Source organism: Pteropus medius, unplaced genomic scaffold, assembly GCF_902729225.1.
Source record: "Pteropus medius unplaced genomic scaffold, Ma_sr-lr_union100, whole genome shotgun sequence".
Classification (NCBI taxonomy): domain Eukaryota; kingdom Metazoa; phylum Chordata; class Mammalia; order Chiroptera; family Pteropodidae; genus Pteropus; species Pteropus medius.
The window spans coordinates 3,760,532-3,774,903 of record NW_024345481.1 but is presented as its reverse complement, the minus strand read 5'-3'; the positions used below and the strand labels follow the sequence as shown (position 1 = coordinate 3,774,903).

Genomic DNA, 14,372 nt, shown 5'->3' with positions numbered 1-14,372 from the left:
ATGCTGTCAGGAAGTCTGTAATTCTAGATATGTACTCTAGAGGAACACAAACACCTGTGTGTACAGTATAGCTGTATGAGATGTGTAACAGTGTCGTCTGTAATAGACTGAAACTAGCAATTCCCTAAATGCCCGCCTGTGGTAGAATGGAGAAATAAGTCGATGTGCATCCGTTCAGTGGATGATTCATGTACCGTATGAAAATACAAATGCATGGACTCTGGATTCGTTCACAGCGCTGATGGCTCTCACAAACAGGTCTGAACTGAAGAATACGTCTGGTGTGAGTCCATTCCTGTGAAGTTCACAGGCAGACAAACTAAGCTCTTGTTTAAGGATGTATGGATGCTAAACTATAAAGAAAAGCAGGGGTATTACTATGATAAAAGTCAGAGTAATAATTAGCTGTAGAGATGAGGTAATGCGTCAGGACCGGGGGGTGGGGGGGAACATACTGTGGGCTCTGGGGTACTGTTAAAAGTTCTGTTTTTTGCCTGGGTAAATGTAGCTGTAGCTTTTTATTTTTATTTGTTAAACTGAAATGTGTGTTTGCCTTTGTACATATATTTTGCACATACATACAAATGTACTATATGGTATATGCACATTACTGTATACATATTATGTTTCCCAATGAAGAAACATTCACTATGAAAAGATTACAAGTGACTCTTGTGTTACATTTCGATCATATATTTATGGTGTATTTTTTATTTCTTTTTAAGAGGTTCATTATTTCTTACCTATGAGGCTCTGGCCCTGAAGAAGTCTTTGACACTAGACACTCAAGTGGTAGAGAGAGAAAAAATGAAGTCATACATTTATGTGAACACAGTTCCTATAGATAAAAGAGAAAATCATGGTAAGTTTATAGTGAAGTATTTTCATCTTTGTGGAAAAATGGAAGCTAGTTATTGAATTTTAGGAATGAATATTTAAAACACAGTGTTAATAAGATAGGTTCAGCTGACTCTAAGATAATCACCAAACCGTGTGAGAACCAAGCCCCTAAAGAATTAATTGAAGCCCAAATTTCAGACTTCCATGTTTAACCCGAGTTTGCAGCTCTCCTGTAATTAAGCGAAGGCCAGCCAGCTGTTCTAGTCTAAACTCAGAGGCCACACCTGGCACTCATTTTGGCCAGCATAAAAACATGATTTCTTCACCTTGCTCGGAGATATTTCTTCATGCACACTAAACTCATGAGATGGATTCGTAAATATGAACACCAACTTATTTACAGAGGGGAAAAAAATCTCATAGAAGCTGGAAAACCTGTTTTTACTAGTCACAATATTCTTTGTTGTTAGTCTCATGGAAACCTAATTAGGAATCAGACAATTGCTTGGTGATCGTGAAATTTCAGCGCAGAGGCGTATCTTTTCATTAAGGGCAGTCTGGCGAGTCACCACACAGAGCTGCATGTTATACCCGTGCCTGTTAGCACATTCTGATCCTTGAGCGAGGCAGGTTCTGCTGCTCCCCGCCTCCGAGCTGTAGATCTCATCGCTCTCCTGTTGTGTTTATTATTATTTCACCTTGCTGTATTTCAACATACTTTTATGGTGTTACAGTTTCTATTACACAAGTAGTTTTTATAGCTGACGATTTAACTAGTAAATATAGGGACTATTTTTAAGGGACATTTTCCTGAATGTAGCTAATCCTATGTTGTGTATGAGGATTTTTGTTAGCTTTGGTTAGTGTTTTTGTTTTGTTTTTTACTTTTTCCCTGACGTGGAGAGCAATCTTATTTTGGGATCTAGAGCTCTGTGTTCCCATATGGTTTTAGTTGCTTTGATAGTGACAATAACAAAAAGATGCTATTTTATATTTTCTTTTTGAGATTGCTCTTTGAAGTATTGGGGCTTAGCATGAAGAGTACCTACTTAGTTTTATTTAAATTGTAATCACTTTAGGAATCCTCTACCAGGCAAGAAAAGAGCTTCACAAAGCAGTAAGGAAAGTATTGGCAACGTCAGCCAAGATACTACAGGGTCCGTTTGCCGGTAAGTATCCAACATTTAACTGGGAATCCTTATCAGTAAACAGAAAGTCATTTGATGATCTACCTGAGATATTTTTCATTAACATTTATTATGGCTTTGGAAAATTAAGTAACAGTATTCTCTTGCTATATTTAATTTTAAGGGCTTAATGCCTTGGACAGTTTTCTTCTTTCGTGGTTGTTTGTTAGCTATTTGTAAATAAATATTGAAATGAAATATGCCCACTTCAAAATTTAAAATTTGTTAGAGGAATTTTTTTTTAGATATTTTATTAGTAGTAGTAACGCTTTCTCATAATGAGAATATTGCATGAAACATGTAGATCTCACAGGCAGGAGCAAGCCAGAAAAGAGCTTACCAGACCTCTAAAGTTGGCATAAAAAAGAAAGGGTGGGAACGCTTTCTAGAATTAGGAGAGAGCAAAGAGATTTAATTAAATCCGGTTTTAAAAAACAGATATTTTGGAGGCTATTGGAGAAATTCGAATATGGAGTTAGATTGGATTTTAGATGATTTGGAAGGTTTTTGTTAGTGTTCTTGGGTGTTATGGCATTGTGATTATATAGGTGAACACAGGCTTATTCTTAGGAGACGCAGGATGAACTATGAAAGGCGAAAGTCATTATTTCTGCAATTTCCTTTCATGTAGTTTAGAAAAAAAAAAAATAGACTCAGGCATATAGATTGAGCAAATATGGCAAAATAACAGTTGTAAAATCGAGCTGTGGTAGGGAAAAAGCAAAATAAAACCAACAAAACACATAGTAGAAGCAAGATAGTATATAAAACAAAAGCACATAGATACTACACAGAATAAACATTAAAAGAAATGACAGCTGAGAATATACTATCACTTATTAGCAATACTTGGAAATAGATTGAACTCTCCTATAATAGATTTTCAAATACTTGTAAATTGCCACACTAAATAAACGGTGTGTCCACAGTGGCCATGCTGCCTCTCTTTCTCTTGCAGACACGTTCAGCACAGTCGACCTGGAGGACCACGAGTGTGCGGTGTGGCTGCTGCTGCAGAAGAGCAGGTCGGACGACAGAGCGGCCCGGATGCAGGCGGTGCAGGAGATGCTGGCGGCTCGGCACTGGCACGGTGAGCCCGCCAGCCCAGCGCGCCGCGCGCCGTTTCTGACGTAGAAGAGAAGGGAATGAGGCATTAAAGAAGGGAAAGAATTCAGGCAATCTTTAAATATGTTAAAAAAGACTTCCGGAAATTAGAAAAAGAAACCCCAGTGAAAGCCAGCTGGCCTGGTGACCAGACGTGTGTGGTAAGAGCAGCCTCAGGCTGTGGCAGGTACGTTTGTGCGACTTTGTCCCAGAACAGAGTTTCGCTCGGTTAGAGAGACGCTTGGAAGGAACTCTGGATTCTGTTATCGCCTAATGTTGTGTTTGCATTTTCTTTTGGTTCCTATTTAATGAAATATATTTTAATTGCTTGCTGCATCTTATAGTTATATTTGCTTTCACTTGACAATCTGACTTGGGTCTGATATTAATAATCAGTCAGATGTATCTGATTTCTATGCATTTATCACTTTTAAGGGATATTTAAAATATTTAATTTTATCTGAAACTCAGTAAAAATACATGATCAAGAGCTCAGATCTGCTTCAATTTTAGTACGGAGACTAACGTACACTTTGTTAGTAGAGCCATAAAAATGGGTAAAAAACTAGACTAATGTTCTCAAGAAAAGTCTCAGAATAAGATCTCTGCCTCCATACAAGTTATTCGATTGATTGGCGGCCATAATTGTAATAACTTATAACATAAATAAAAACTTTTTTAATGTTAGACTTAAAATAAAAATCTTTTTCAAGATCTGCCTCCCGGGACTCCATTTCAGACTTACTGTGTCAGGAAAATCAGGATTGGAGCCCAGGCATATATATTTCGAAAAGTTCCCCACTTGATCTTGAAGAACTTGCCCAGGTTATGAGCTGCCGTTATTAAAAAGAATGTCCGCGTCAGTGATTGGAGTTTTGATTGGATACATGTCTTAGTCTCCTTGGGCCACTATAACAAAATACCACAGGCTGGGTGGCATATGAACAACAGAAATTTATTTCTCAGTTCTAGAGGCTAGAAATGCAAGATCAAAGTGCCAGCAGATGTGGTGTCTGTCGAGGACCTGCTTGCTGTTTCATAGCTGGCCATCTTTTCTTAGTGTCCTTGTGTGACGGAAGGGACACTGGGTCTCTCTGAGGTCTCTTTTATAAGGGTTCTAATCCCATTCATGCAATGTCTGCCATCATGACCTAATCACCTCCCAAAGGCCCTTCCTCTAAATACCATGACATTGGGGATTAGGTTTGATCATGTGGATTTTGGGGCGACCCAAACATTCGGTCTATAGCAATACATAAAGAGTGGAGTGGTTCAATCATGGAGGCAAAAACAAAGTCCCCCCGTCTGGAACCGCAGACGATTCATGGACATCACGGAATGCCGAAGCAGCATACTGTCGCCAGGGAATGGGCCTACATGCAGCCTCAGGCGTTTGGAGTAGTGACGACAACAGCTTTTGAACACTAGGGTTATTTTACAAAAGGAGGAGTTAAATTGATTCTGACCTATTAGTTTTCACATTTGAGTTTCATCTTTTCAAAAATATTAGCTAGCCCCTGATGTACCCAGGTAAATGTTGAGAATTGTGAGATCAGATATGGAAATGTTGGATATTTAGCTTATTGATATTGTAGTTGTAAAAAAAATACTTGAGAAATCTTGAATTATAAACTCGTAATTTAAAAGTTAGAGTGCTTTCAAGTAGCGTGTTCATTTAATCCTTGAAACAATTTCCAAGCTCATTTGGGTGCTGACAGTATACTTTGACAATAGATTACCAGTACAGGATGATTGCCCAAGCCTGTGATCTGAGAACTCTTATTGGTTTGGCACGAAGCAAAGAGAGTGATCTTCGCTTTTTCCTCCGACCACCTCGTTTGCCATCTTTAAAAGAAGTAAGTAAAGCAGATAATCCAGTGAGTGAAAAAAGTGTGACATACAATCTTCACTTTGGGCATAAAATAAATATTCAAAAAGTAGTTTGTTGGCTACCTTTCACAAGCAGGTAAACGTTGTATACCTGAAATTGTATTTTCCGTACAAAGGTTTCTTGATTCCTTAGGAGATGCTGAGTCTCTCATGTTATTTTCCCCTTTTGGGGACCGAGAGTCTCGTACACCAGAGGGTGACTTCATAGCCTCCATGAATTGTTCCCTTGTTCCCAGGTTGCTGTTAGATCAGTTTTCCTCAACTTCAACACTATTGACACTTGGGGCCAAATAATTCTTTGTTGTTGGAAGCTGTCCTGTGCATTGTAGGGCGTTTAACAGCATCCCCAGCCTCTGCTCCCTAGATGCCAGTGGCAGCCCCAAGTCGTGACAACCAAAAACATCTCCAGATATTGCTAAATGTTTCCTGGGGTGCAAAACAGTAGCTGGAGAACCACTATATATAGTTATTAGTTTATTAATACACACAGATATCAGTTGTTAACCACTAACATCAGTGTTTGAGCATGTTTCTTGAGTACCTTTCCTAGACTAGGAAATGAAAATCTGAAAAGTTGCTATCAGTTTTTGAAAAATAGAAAACAAATATGCTGGAGGTAAGATACTAGGGAAAATCAGTAGCAAGTTCTGGATTTTAAAAGCCGACTTTAGTTAGAAAGAATGTAATAACTGATTTTGAGTCAAAATGTGAAGTAGCCTATGAGGTGAAAATCTGGAGCTATATTTTGCAATAGGTCTTTCAATTTGAAAGGCAGAAGATATGAAAGTATAGAATTCAAAACTAAATGATCCTCTGTCTGCCTGGGGGTGGCGGTGACTGTTGAAGACTAAAAGCACCAATTTATCTGGGTTTTTTTTTTTGTTGCTTTTTGGGCTTTGATTCTTTGTGTACTTTTTGTTGTTGTGCTCAGTTGTCGAGCTTAATCAGGAAGGATTTCTTTCCTTTTATTTCAGGATTCTACCATTGAAGAAGAGCTAAGACACCTGCTGGCTTCTTTACCTCAAACGGAGCTGGATGAGTGTATCCAGTATTTTACATCTTTGGCTCTGAGCGAAAGCAGTCAGAGTCTAGCAGCTCAGAAGGTTAGATCACCTATTCATTCAGTAATATGTTGGGGTGTCCACTCCTTCAAGACACTGTGCCAGGGGCCAGCATTTAGAACCTCAGAATAGTCATTCATCCAAGAACCAAGCAAACATACTGACTTCTGGTTGTGTGCCCTGCACTGGGCTAGGTGTTTAGGATAAATGCGAGACAGGTAAATAAAGTCACAGAGTGTGTAAAGAGAGATACAGGTTACTCCGAGGTTTAAGACCTCACAGGAGGTAACTCTGAGGTTACATCCTGAAGAATGACAGATGGTAATCTACAAGGTTTTAAATATCATCTGTCTTCTGCTGATGCCTAAATTGACACCTCTAGTCCCGCGTTCTGACCTAAGCTCTAGATTTGAATAGTTAACCTCCTACGAGGCATCTCTGCCTGGAGGTATAGCAGGTGTCCCCCGCTGAGCACGTGAGCCCACCTCTCCCACCCCGCTCTTCCTCTTTTAGTCTTTTTCACTCAGTAAACGGCATAGCATCCACCTGTTTGCTTATGCAAAAGATAGGAGTTCTTGGTTCTTCCATGTCCAGCTAATCAGCAGATCCTGTAAGCTGTCTTTTCAAAAATGAATTCATTTGTCTCACCATCTTCACATCAGCCACATGGTCCCGGCCACCGTCATCTCTTTTTCATAGTGTCCTGTTCTTTCATCTTGGCTTCTATTTTTTTACTTAGAAAATAATTTTAAAGTCTCTTTCAGAGTCTTGTATTATTTCAGTTTCTTTGGGGTGACACTGATTCTCCTTTATGTTAGATTGTGGCTTAACACGGCTCATGCATTTTTACCACAAGCTTATCTTTAGCCAGACTGATTGTTTTCTGTAGGCGTCCCAAGCATTCTGGATTCTAAATTTGTCCCTACAGAGCAATTTTTGTGTACGCTTCTGTTGGATACTGCAGGAGTTCACTGCTATAGGACTAGTTTTTTGTATTCCTTAGTTTGGAATTTCTGTAGCACATAGAGAGTGTAAATTCAGATACATCGATAAATAGCGTAGTTTTAGGGTTGTGATTTCTCACCCAAAGCCTAAGCGGAAACAGACTTTCTTGCTGCTCTCATGGGCTGGTGGGCAGAGTTTTTCCAACCCTCTTATAGAAAGGAGGCAACTTTTCCAGGGCCCTGCCTTTATATGGGGAACTCATGTCTCACTCCCACAGAGTGTGAGACCCAGAATTGCATCTCCTGCAGCAGATGTTGAAATCCCATTCCAGGGGCCTGCAGACCTTTTACAGCATCAGCTGTGTGCTTACCCACTTCTGCTGAATGTCCTCTTTTTAATTCTAACACTCGAGGGGTTCCCTTTATTTCTTCTTTGTATTTTCTTTCGAGCTTGGCTGTGTTTTAAAATAGCTTTTACTATATTTTACCAAGCATGTTTCTCACGGGAGGGTTCTCTAGAAGCCAAGTTCAGCATCCTGCTGGATCCAGAAAGCTTCCTCATCATGTCTCCATCACCTCTCTAAGCTGTAGACACCACATCAAGCTCTAACTCTCTTCAGTTCCCTGTCTTCACAGTAGCCAGATCTCTTTTAAAAACATGAATTAGATCTGGTTATGCCCCTGCTTAAAGCCCTTCAGACGGCTTCCCATTACCTGTTAAATCCAAGCCCTTTACTTTTTATGATCAAGGTGTGGACTGGCCTTTGTTTACCAGCCTGGCTGCCCCTAGGGTTGGTGATGAGATTGACAGGAAGACTCCAGTAGGCACAGTTGTGAGCTGTAAAGTTTGTTTAGTGGCAAAGGGTATGAAAACTAAAGGAGACTATGCCATAAGTTAGCAGGGCACAGCGTGCTCCGGCTGTAGGGCAGCGTCGCCAGAGCCATGAGTGCTCCCCAGGGATGCTCTGAGTGCTCCCCAGGGACACTCCCGGCCTTCAGAGTCGGGCCGCCCTCAGACCCAGAAAGTCCTTCTGGCGGAGATGTTTATATTCTCCCCTCCTGCGTCCCCTACCCCTGCTGTTTTAGCTATGGCCCTTTTCACTAGATGTAAATAACTGGCATAGAACAGCCCGATGCATAGCAGAGGGCAGCTTCTAAGCGAATCACAGCACAGTGTCCTGGGTATGACATTCTAAACAGATTCCAACTCCAGCCCACTGGAGGCTATTACTGAATTCTAATGCTCTTTTGGTATCATTTCAGCAAATTTTTTATCTTCATAAAATGTCTCATCTATTTCCTAGAGAAATCAAAACAAGCTAGAGTCATTATTACTATAATAACTATATAATCTTCTTACTCAGGGGAAAGTATTAGTAAAACAAATCATAGTATTCTGTATTCTTTTACCAATGGAATGATTTGTCATTTTCTCATTTCCTTTTTTTATGAGAGATTAGGGACAAACCAGTAGCTATGACTTCTGTAGTATACTTTATATAATTTCCACTTGGGGCCATGTCTTGGAATTGTTCCATTGATGACGTTGTTTTCTTTTTGAAGCTCAGAATGCCACTGCCTGGCCACTAGAACCTTTCTGTAAGCTAACCTCATTCTCTTTTTAAGTTCTGTCCCCAGGGTGGCTGTGAAAGTACCTCTGTTTTCTTATTTGACAGTAAGGTGTCCCTGGTTCTTAATTCTCTCTGCCCTACAACGTGAATTGGCTGCTCCTCCAGGGAGATCTGGTTCTTCTTAGCAGAGAGGAGAATGGTATCAAGATCCAAGATCCAGGTACTGGGGGTACTTGTGTAGGCCGAGCAGGTGACCCCCGGGGCTCTGACCTGCCTAACAGCAGAGCAGAACAGTTACCTTTTACTTAAAAGGCCTTCAATTCATGGTGATGTTTCCAATTCAGCTAGTTTAAAAAAAAAATAACTGCTTTATTGAGATACAATTTACATTTCATAAAATTCACCCTTTAAAAACGTATACTCTGTCAGGTATTAGTATACTTACAGAGTCATGCTGCCCTCATTGCTGTCTGATGCCAGGACGTCGTCGTCATTCCAGGAGGACACCCGAACCATTATCAGTCACTCTCCATCCTCCTCCCCATCCGCCGGCCCTGGCAACCGCTAATCCACTCCCTCTCTTTATGGATGTGCCTGTTCCGGACACTTCGTATCAGTGGTATCTTCCAAAATGTTACCTTTTGTGTCAGACTTCTTGCATTTAGTGTGACGTTTTCAAGGCTCATTCGTGTGGTGTCGTGCATCAGCACTCTGCTTCTTCTTACGGCCAGTGCTGTTCCACTGCGTGGATGGCATTTTGTCCATTCATCAGTTGACAGATATTTTGGTTGTCCACACTTTTTGGCTGTTAGGAATAATGCTGCTATGAACATTCACGTACAGGTTTTTGTGTGGACACATGTTTTTAATTCTTTTTGGTACATACCTAGGAGTGGAATTGCTGTGTCATATAGTGACTGTATTTAACCTTTTGAGGAACTTCCAGAATATTTTCCACAGCAGCTGCACCATTTTACATTCCCCCTAGCAATGGATGAGGATTTCAGTTTCTCTGCATACTTGCCAACATTTGTTATTATCCATATTTTTTATTATAGCCATCATATCGTACGTGAAGTGATATCTTAATTTTGGTTTTGATTTGCATTTCCCTGATGATTAATGATGTCGAGCATCTTTTTATGTGCCTATTAGTCATTTATTTATATATCTTTGGAGAAATATTTAAATCTCTTATCCATTTTTTTAATTGGGTCACTTGTCTCTTTATTATTGACTTGTAAGAATTCTTTATATATTTTGGATATAAATCCCTTATCAGCTATATTATTTGCAAATATTTTTCCCATTCTGTGGATTTTTTTGCTTTCTCGATAGTTCAAACATTAATTTTGATGAAGTTCAGTTTATGCATTTTTTTTCTTTTGTTGCTTGTGCTGCCGGTGTTGTATCCAAGAGACCACGGGCCTCTTATTCTGAGTAATTCTTTACCTGATCTGTGTTCTTTCCTCTCCGTTGGTGGGCTCCCCTTTCATCTGGGAGCCAGGGAACACAGCCTCAATTTCAGGAAGTCTCGTCTAAGTTCCGATTGTTCAGCGTGGCCAGAACCAGGCTTTACCGACGGGGCCGTGGGCACGGTCGAGGTGCGGGCAGAGTGCCCCACTGCTCTCCCCTGCAGGCTGCTCCCACCGCCCACCCTGGCACTGAGCGCTGTCCTCATTGCCAGAGCTCCTGTACCTGGCCTGGTGTTCTTTTTCAGCACCAAAGAGTTTCTTCTGCTCATGACCGTTTAGTTAACAGGCTCTCACCTTCCGTACCGTTCTGTCACCTGCTGCAGTGCTTCCTTACTCTTCGGCTAAGTAAAGAGAGAGAGTGTGGTTTAATACACTGTGCCGCTTCTCCGTCCGCTCAGAAGTCATGGCCTCAGTCAGCAGCGTGAAGAGTTTCCGTTTAAAACTGACTGTGTGTGGTTTTGAACGTTTACCACCTTGGAGAGGATGCGGGTCTCCTGCCATTCTCCCAGTCCTCTTTGCCCACCCATCTCACTGAGCTCATTGGAAACAAGATTTCCCCTAAGCAAAGTGATGTCTGAAAAAGTAATTCATATGACCTTTTATTTGCGTTGTCTTGACAGTGTTCTAAAGCAGTATATTTAGAAATCATAGATCACACTGGAAATGATCAGATACTTAATCAAAATATTTCCATTCTATGTGGGCAGATCCCATGCATATATAGATTCATTCTTTAAGTAAAAATTTTGAAAAGCAGTCGTTTTGGGTACTTGTTAAAAAAACAATGAATGCTTTGTGTTTAACGAAGTGCCTTTTATTTTTTACTTGAAAGGTGCTCCTTTCACCTTAATTCATGTCCCTGTCCTCTGAACACTTTTTAAACAAGAAAATGGTCCCATCTTGTCAGATCAGTAAGCAGCCCCATTCACTTATTCACATCTGACCTGTCCCCACTCCAGTTTAGTCAGGCTTCTTGGATTTATTTACATGCCAGAAAGTTGGGGGTGAAGGGATAGGAGGGGTGTGCACTTGGTTTGTAGTGATCCGTATGACCAGTTTATGGCACGTGCCTCATGAGTCCCCAGGCCCCCTTCAGGTGGCAGTGTGCTGCTGCCACACACAACCCCTTCCCCGTTGCCCAGCCCACGCCCGGCAGGTGGCCCGCACGGCTCCCTGTGGTTTTAGAGCAGAGCTGCTGCTCCTTTGGGCACCGCAGACCCTTTGCTGGTTCGGCGTAGTCTGTGGACTCGTTTCTAGATGCGTAAAATACTTAGATGCGTAAGATACGTCGTACTACGAAGGAAACCAAAGTAAAAAGACAACTTTTTATAATTAGCATATGTACTACTTATTAATGCATTTAAATAACAAGAAAATACATTTAAAGCAGGAAAGTTTATTTTTTAAATATTTTAACGTCTTTATTTTGAATTAATTTCAAACTTAAAGAATTGCAAAATTAATACATTTCACTGAGATTTACCAGTTATTAATATTTATCCCATTTGTTTTATCATCACCCACTTACTCCTATTCTCTCTATAGACATATTTTTTATGTCTTTTCACATACATTTACTATTTTCCTCCCTGAACCATTTGAGGGTTAGATGTAGAAATGATGCCCCGTCACCTCTGAAATGCTTAAGCATGGATTTCTTGACAAAAAGGACATTCTCTCACATAACTGCAGGACAGTTATCAAACTCAAAGTCAACGTTAATAGAACACTGTTATCTAATGTAGACTCCATATTTGATTTCTGTCATTTGTCCCCGTAATTCCTTTATGGCAGTTTTGTTGTCGTTTTGTAAATCTGACTCGGTCTGATCTAGGATTGAGCATCTGATGGTCGTGTCTAGTCTCTCTTATCTGGAAGAATGCTTCAGCCTTTGTCTTCATGCCATTGACATTTTGGAGGAGTGCAGAGCAGTGGCTTGTGTAGAATGCCTTCCCTCGATGTAGTGCGTCTCCCTTTTCCTCATGATTAGATTCAGGTTTAATTAGATGCATTTACTACAGGAATACAGTATAGGCGATTGGTGTGTTTCCCAGTGGCTCACATCCAGAAGCTCATGGTGCCAGTTTATCCCCTTATTGTTGACGTTAACTTGCCAGATTTCTCTGCTTTAATGTTAATTATCTTTTATTTGCAATGAATACAGGATCTGTGGAGAGAGGAGATATTTTGAGGCTATTAGACTACCCTGTTCCTCTTCAGGTGTGATTTACTATCCTTTGAATGAATCTTGCCTGAATAATAGTTAGTGGTGGGTGGTTGCAGAATGGTGACTTCCCCCACCCCCAGCTCTGTCGCCCCCTTTCCTGACTAGCCAGTGATCCGCTGTAGGGAAGGCTTTCCTTCCTCCTTCCAGCCTCTCCCCTTCCTTCCTTCGCAGAACCGTGGGCTCGTTCGTGGATTATTATTTTATCCAGTAGATTATAGTCTCTCACTGTTAATCACTTTCATACTCAGAGTGTCTCATGTGACCATGGAGACCCTTCGTTGGCTCCCGTGTCTTATGGAAAAGTCTCCATTATTCTCTGAGCACTTCTTTATTATCTGATTTTAGAAAATACTCCAGGCTCATTTTAAACTTTCCCTGCTAAGCCCCAGAATCAGCTGATTCTTCAGGAAACCCTGGTTCCTTCTCTGGCTGAGGCTTTTAGAAACCGAGTCCTGGGCTGAACCAGCTCATTGCTCCTGGCATCGCGTTAAGACCCTTTCAGGGATGGGGTCGGGGAGAACGGCGGTTTCACATGGCTCGATTCAGTGTGTAAAGTCGGCTTTTTACAAATGCGTCAGTGTGAATGCTGTTGTTGCTTCGCTGAATAAGAACGTTAAACCGAGGACTAGGCTGTACGTATGTGGCTCTCCGATAATGGCTGCTAGGGGACGCTGGACAGCAGTGTTGCTTCTGGGTCACCAGTGAGAACGTGCTGTTGGCGTTCGAAGGAATGATTTTCAGTGAGCTGCAACAAATGAGAGGTGGTAGGAACATACCTGTGCTTTCCACTGCGGCCAGCGTCACACAGACTGCTCCTTACTGTGCTTCATTGTCATTGTTTATAATCGAATACAGTGCAGAATTTTACTTAGGGGTTAGGAAAAGAAAGATGTAACTTTTTCCGCCCAAGTTTATATCCTCCCTACCCTGAATTCTGTCTGGAATGAACTCATCTGTGTCATCTGCAAACTTCCTGCACCTCCCCTCCTCCCGCCTTTGGTTATGGGTAAATCTGCTCATCAGGTGTAAGTAACAGAGATAAAACAGGGCGTTTCTAGAACAGGTCATTATTGTCAGGTGACACACCTCTCTGCAGGCCTTGGCTTCAGCTTGCCAGAATCTGTTCCTTCACCATCTCCCTGACTGTCCCATCCCGCCCCCAGCCCTCCCACTCGGTGTGCTGCAGCCACACCAGCTTTTTCTCTCCATTTCTTGAACTTGCTAAGTGTGTATCTACTTACGTTCCCTCCGCCTGGAATGCTCTGCCGCCAGCTTGTCACATGGCTGCCTCCTTCTTGTCCTTCAGATCTCAGCATGTCAGCTGCTCAGAGGGACCTTTCTCTTGATCTCAAATGTTTATTTTATTTATTGCCTTCTAGCCTTGATCTCATTCTGTAATTTATATGTTTATTTGCTCGTTTATTTATTTAATTCTCTTATTCTCTTCCAGTAGTCCGTACTCTCCCTAGTGCCTCATACACAGTATACTCTCAGTAAATATTTCTTGAATAATGAAGAGATAACCATAACATTCCCGAGAGAGCTAGGTTGGACACAACTTGTACATACTTAAATAACAATGGCGTATTTCTGTTATGAATCAAAGTATTTTTGTATGTCAAAGACAAAGTCGAGGTAACGAAGGCTTATGTTTAATTGGAATGTTGATTATATGGTTAAGGAAATATCCCTTTTGTATTAAGTCATTTGGCTCTTATAAACGTATTGAAATGCATTTTAAACATACCGTGTTAGCTTATAGTAATGTTGTGTCTCAATTTGATTATCATAATGAAGTTATCCATAAAATGCTTGCTTCTTACCTATAAGTAATGTATAAAATGGATGTAAATTCTTCAGTAACTTACTTGATTGACATTTCCTCTTAGGCTTCGTTATTGTTGCCTTTTAATTTTTATACTTTACCTTTTATTCTCTCCACCTTTTCCTATACATTTTTATTGATCCTTAAGAAATTTTTTTAGTTGCACTTACAGAATTTGATGTGAGACATTTCTTAAATCTTTATGAATTTCTTTAATCTTCTATGTCTGAATCTAGTGATAAACCGGC

The 14,372-nt window shown here is 40.8% G+C and overlaps 1 protein-coding gene across 12 annotated transcripts in view; it reads left to right on the top strand.

Annotated features, from left to right (window-relative positions):
• The window catches only part of SERAC1 (serine active site containing 1), a 51,106-nt gene that overhangs the window by 17,889 nt on the left and 18,845 nt on the right, over positions 1 to 14,372 (top strand). For 11 of the 12 annotated variants that reach the window (XM_039873889.1, XM_039873891.1, XM_039873887.1 and 8 more), the window contains 5 exons: positions 726 to 862; positions 1,920 to 2,009; positions 2,986 to 3,117; positions 4,866 to 4,987; positions 5,996 to 6,124. In XM_039873889.1, the coding sequence (XP_039729823.1) occupies positions 726 to 862; positions 1,920 to 2,009; positions 2,986 to 3,117; positions 4,866 to 4,987; positions 5,996 to 6,124 (610 nt within the window). Of the gene's footprint in view, positions 1 to 145; positions 259 to 725; positions 863 to 1,919; positions 2,010 to 2,985; positions 3,118 to 4,865; positions 4,988 to 5,995; positions 6,125 to 14,372 lie in introns of all 12 variants that reach the window. The other variant, XM_039873885.1, reaches the window with a different exon arrangement.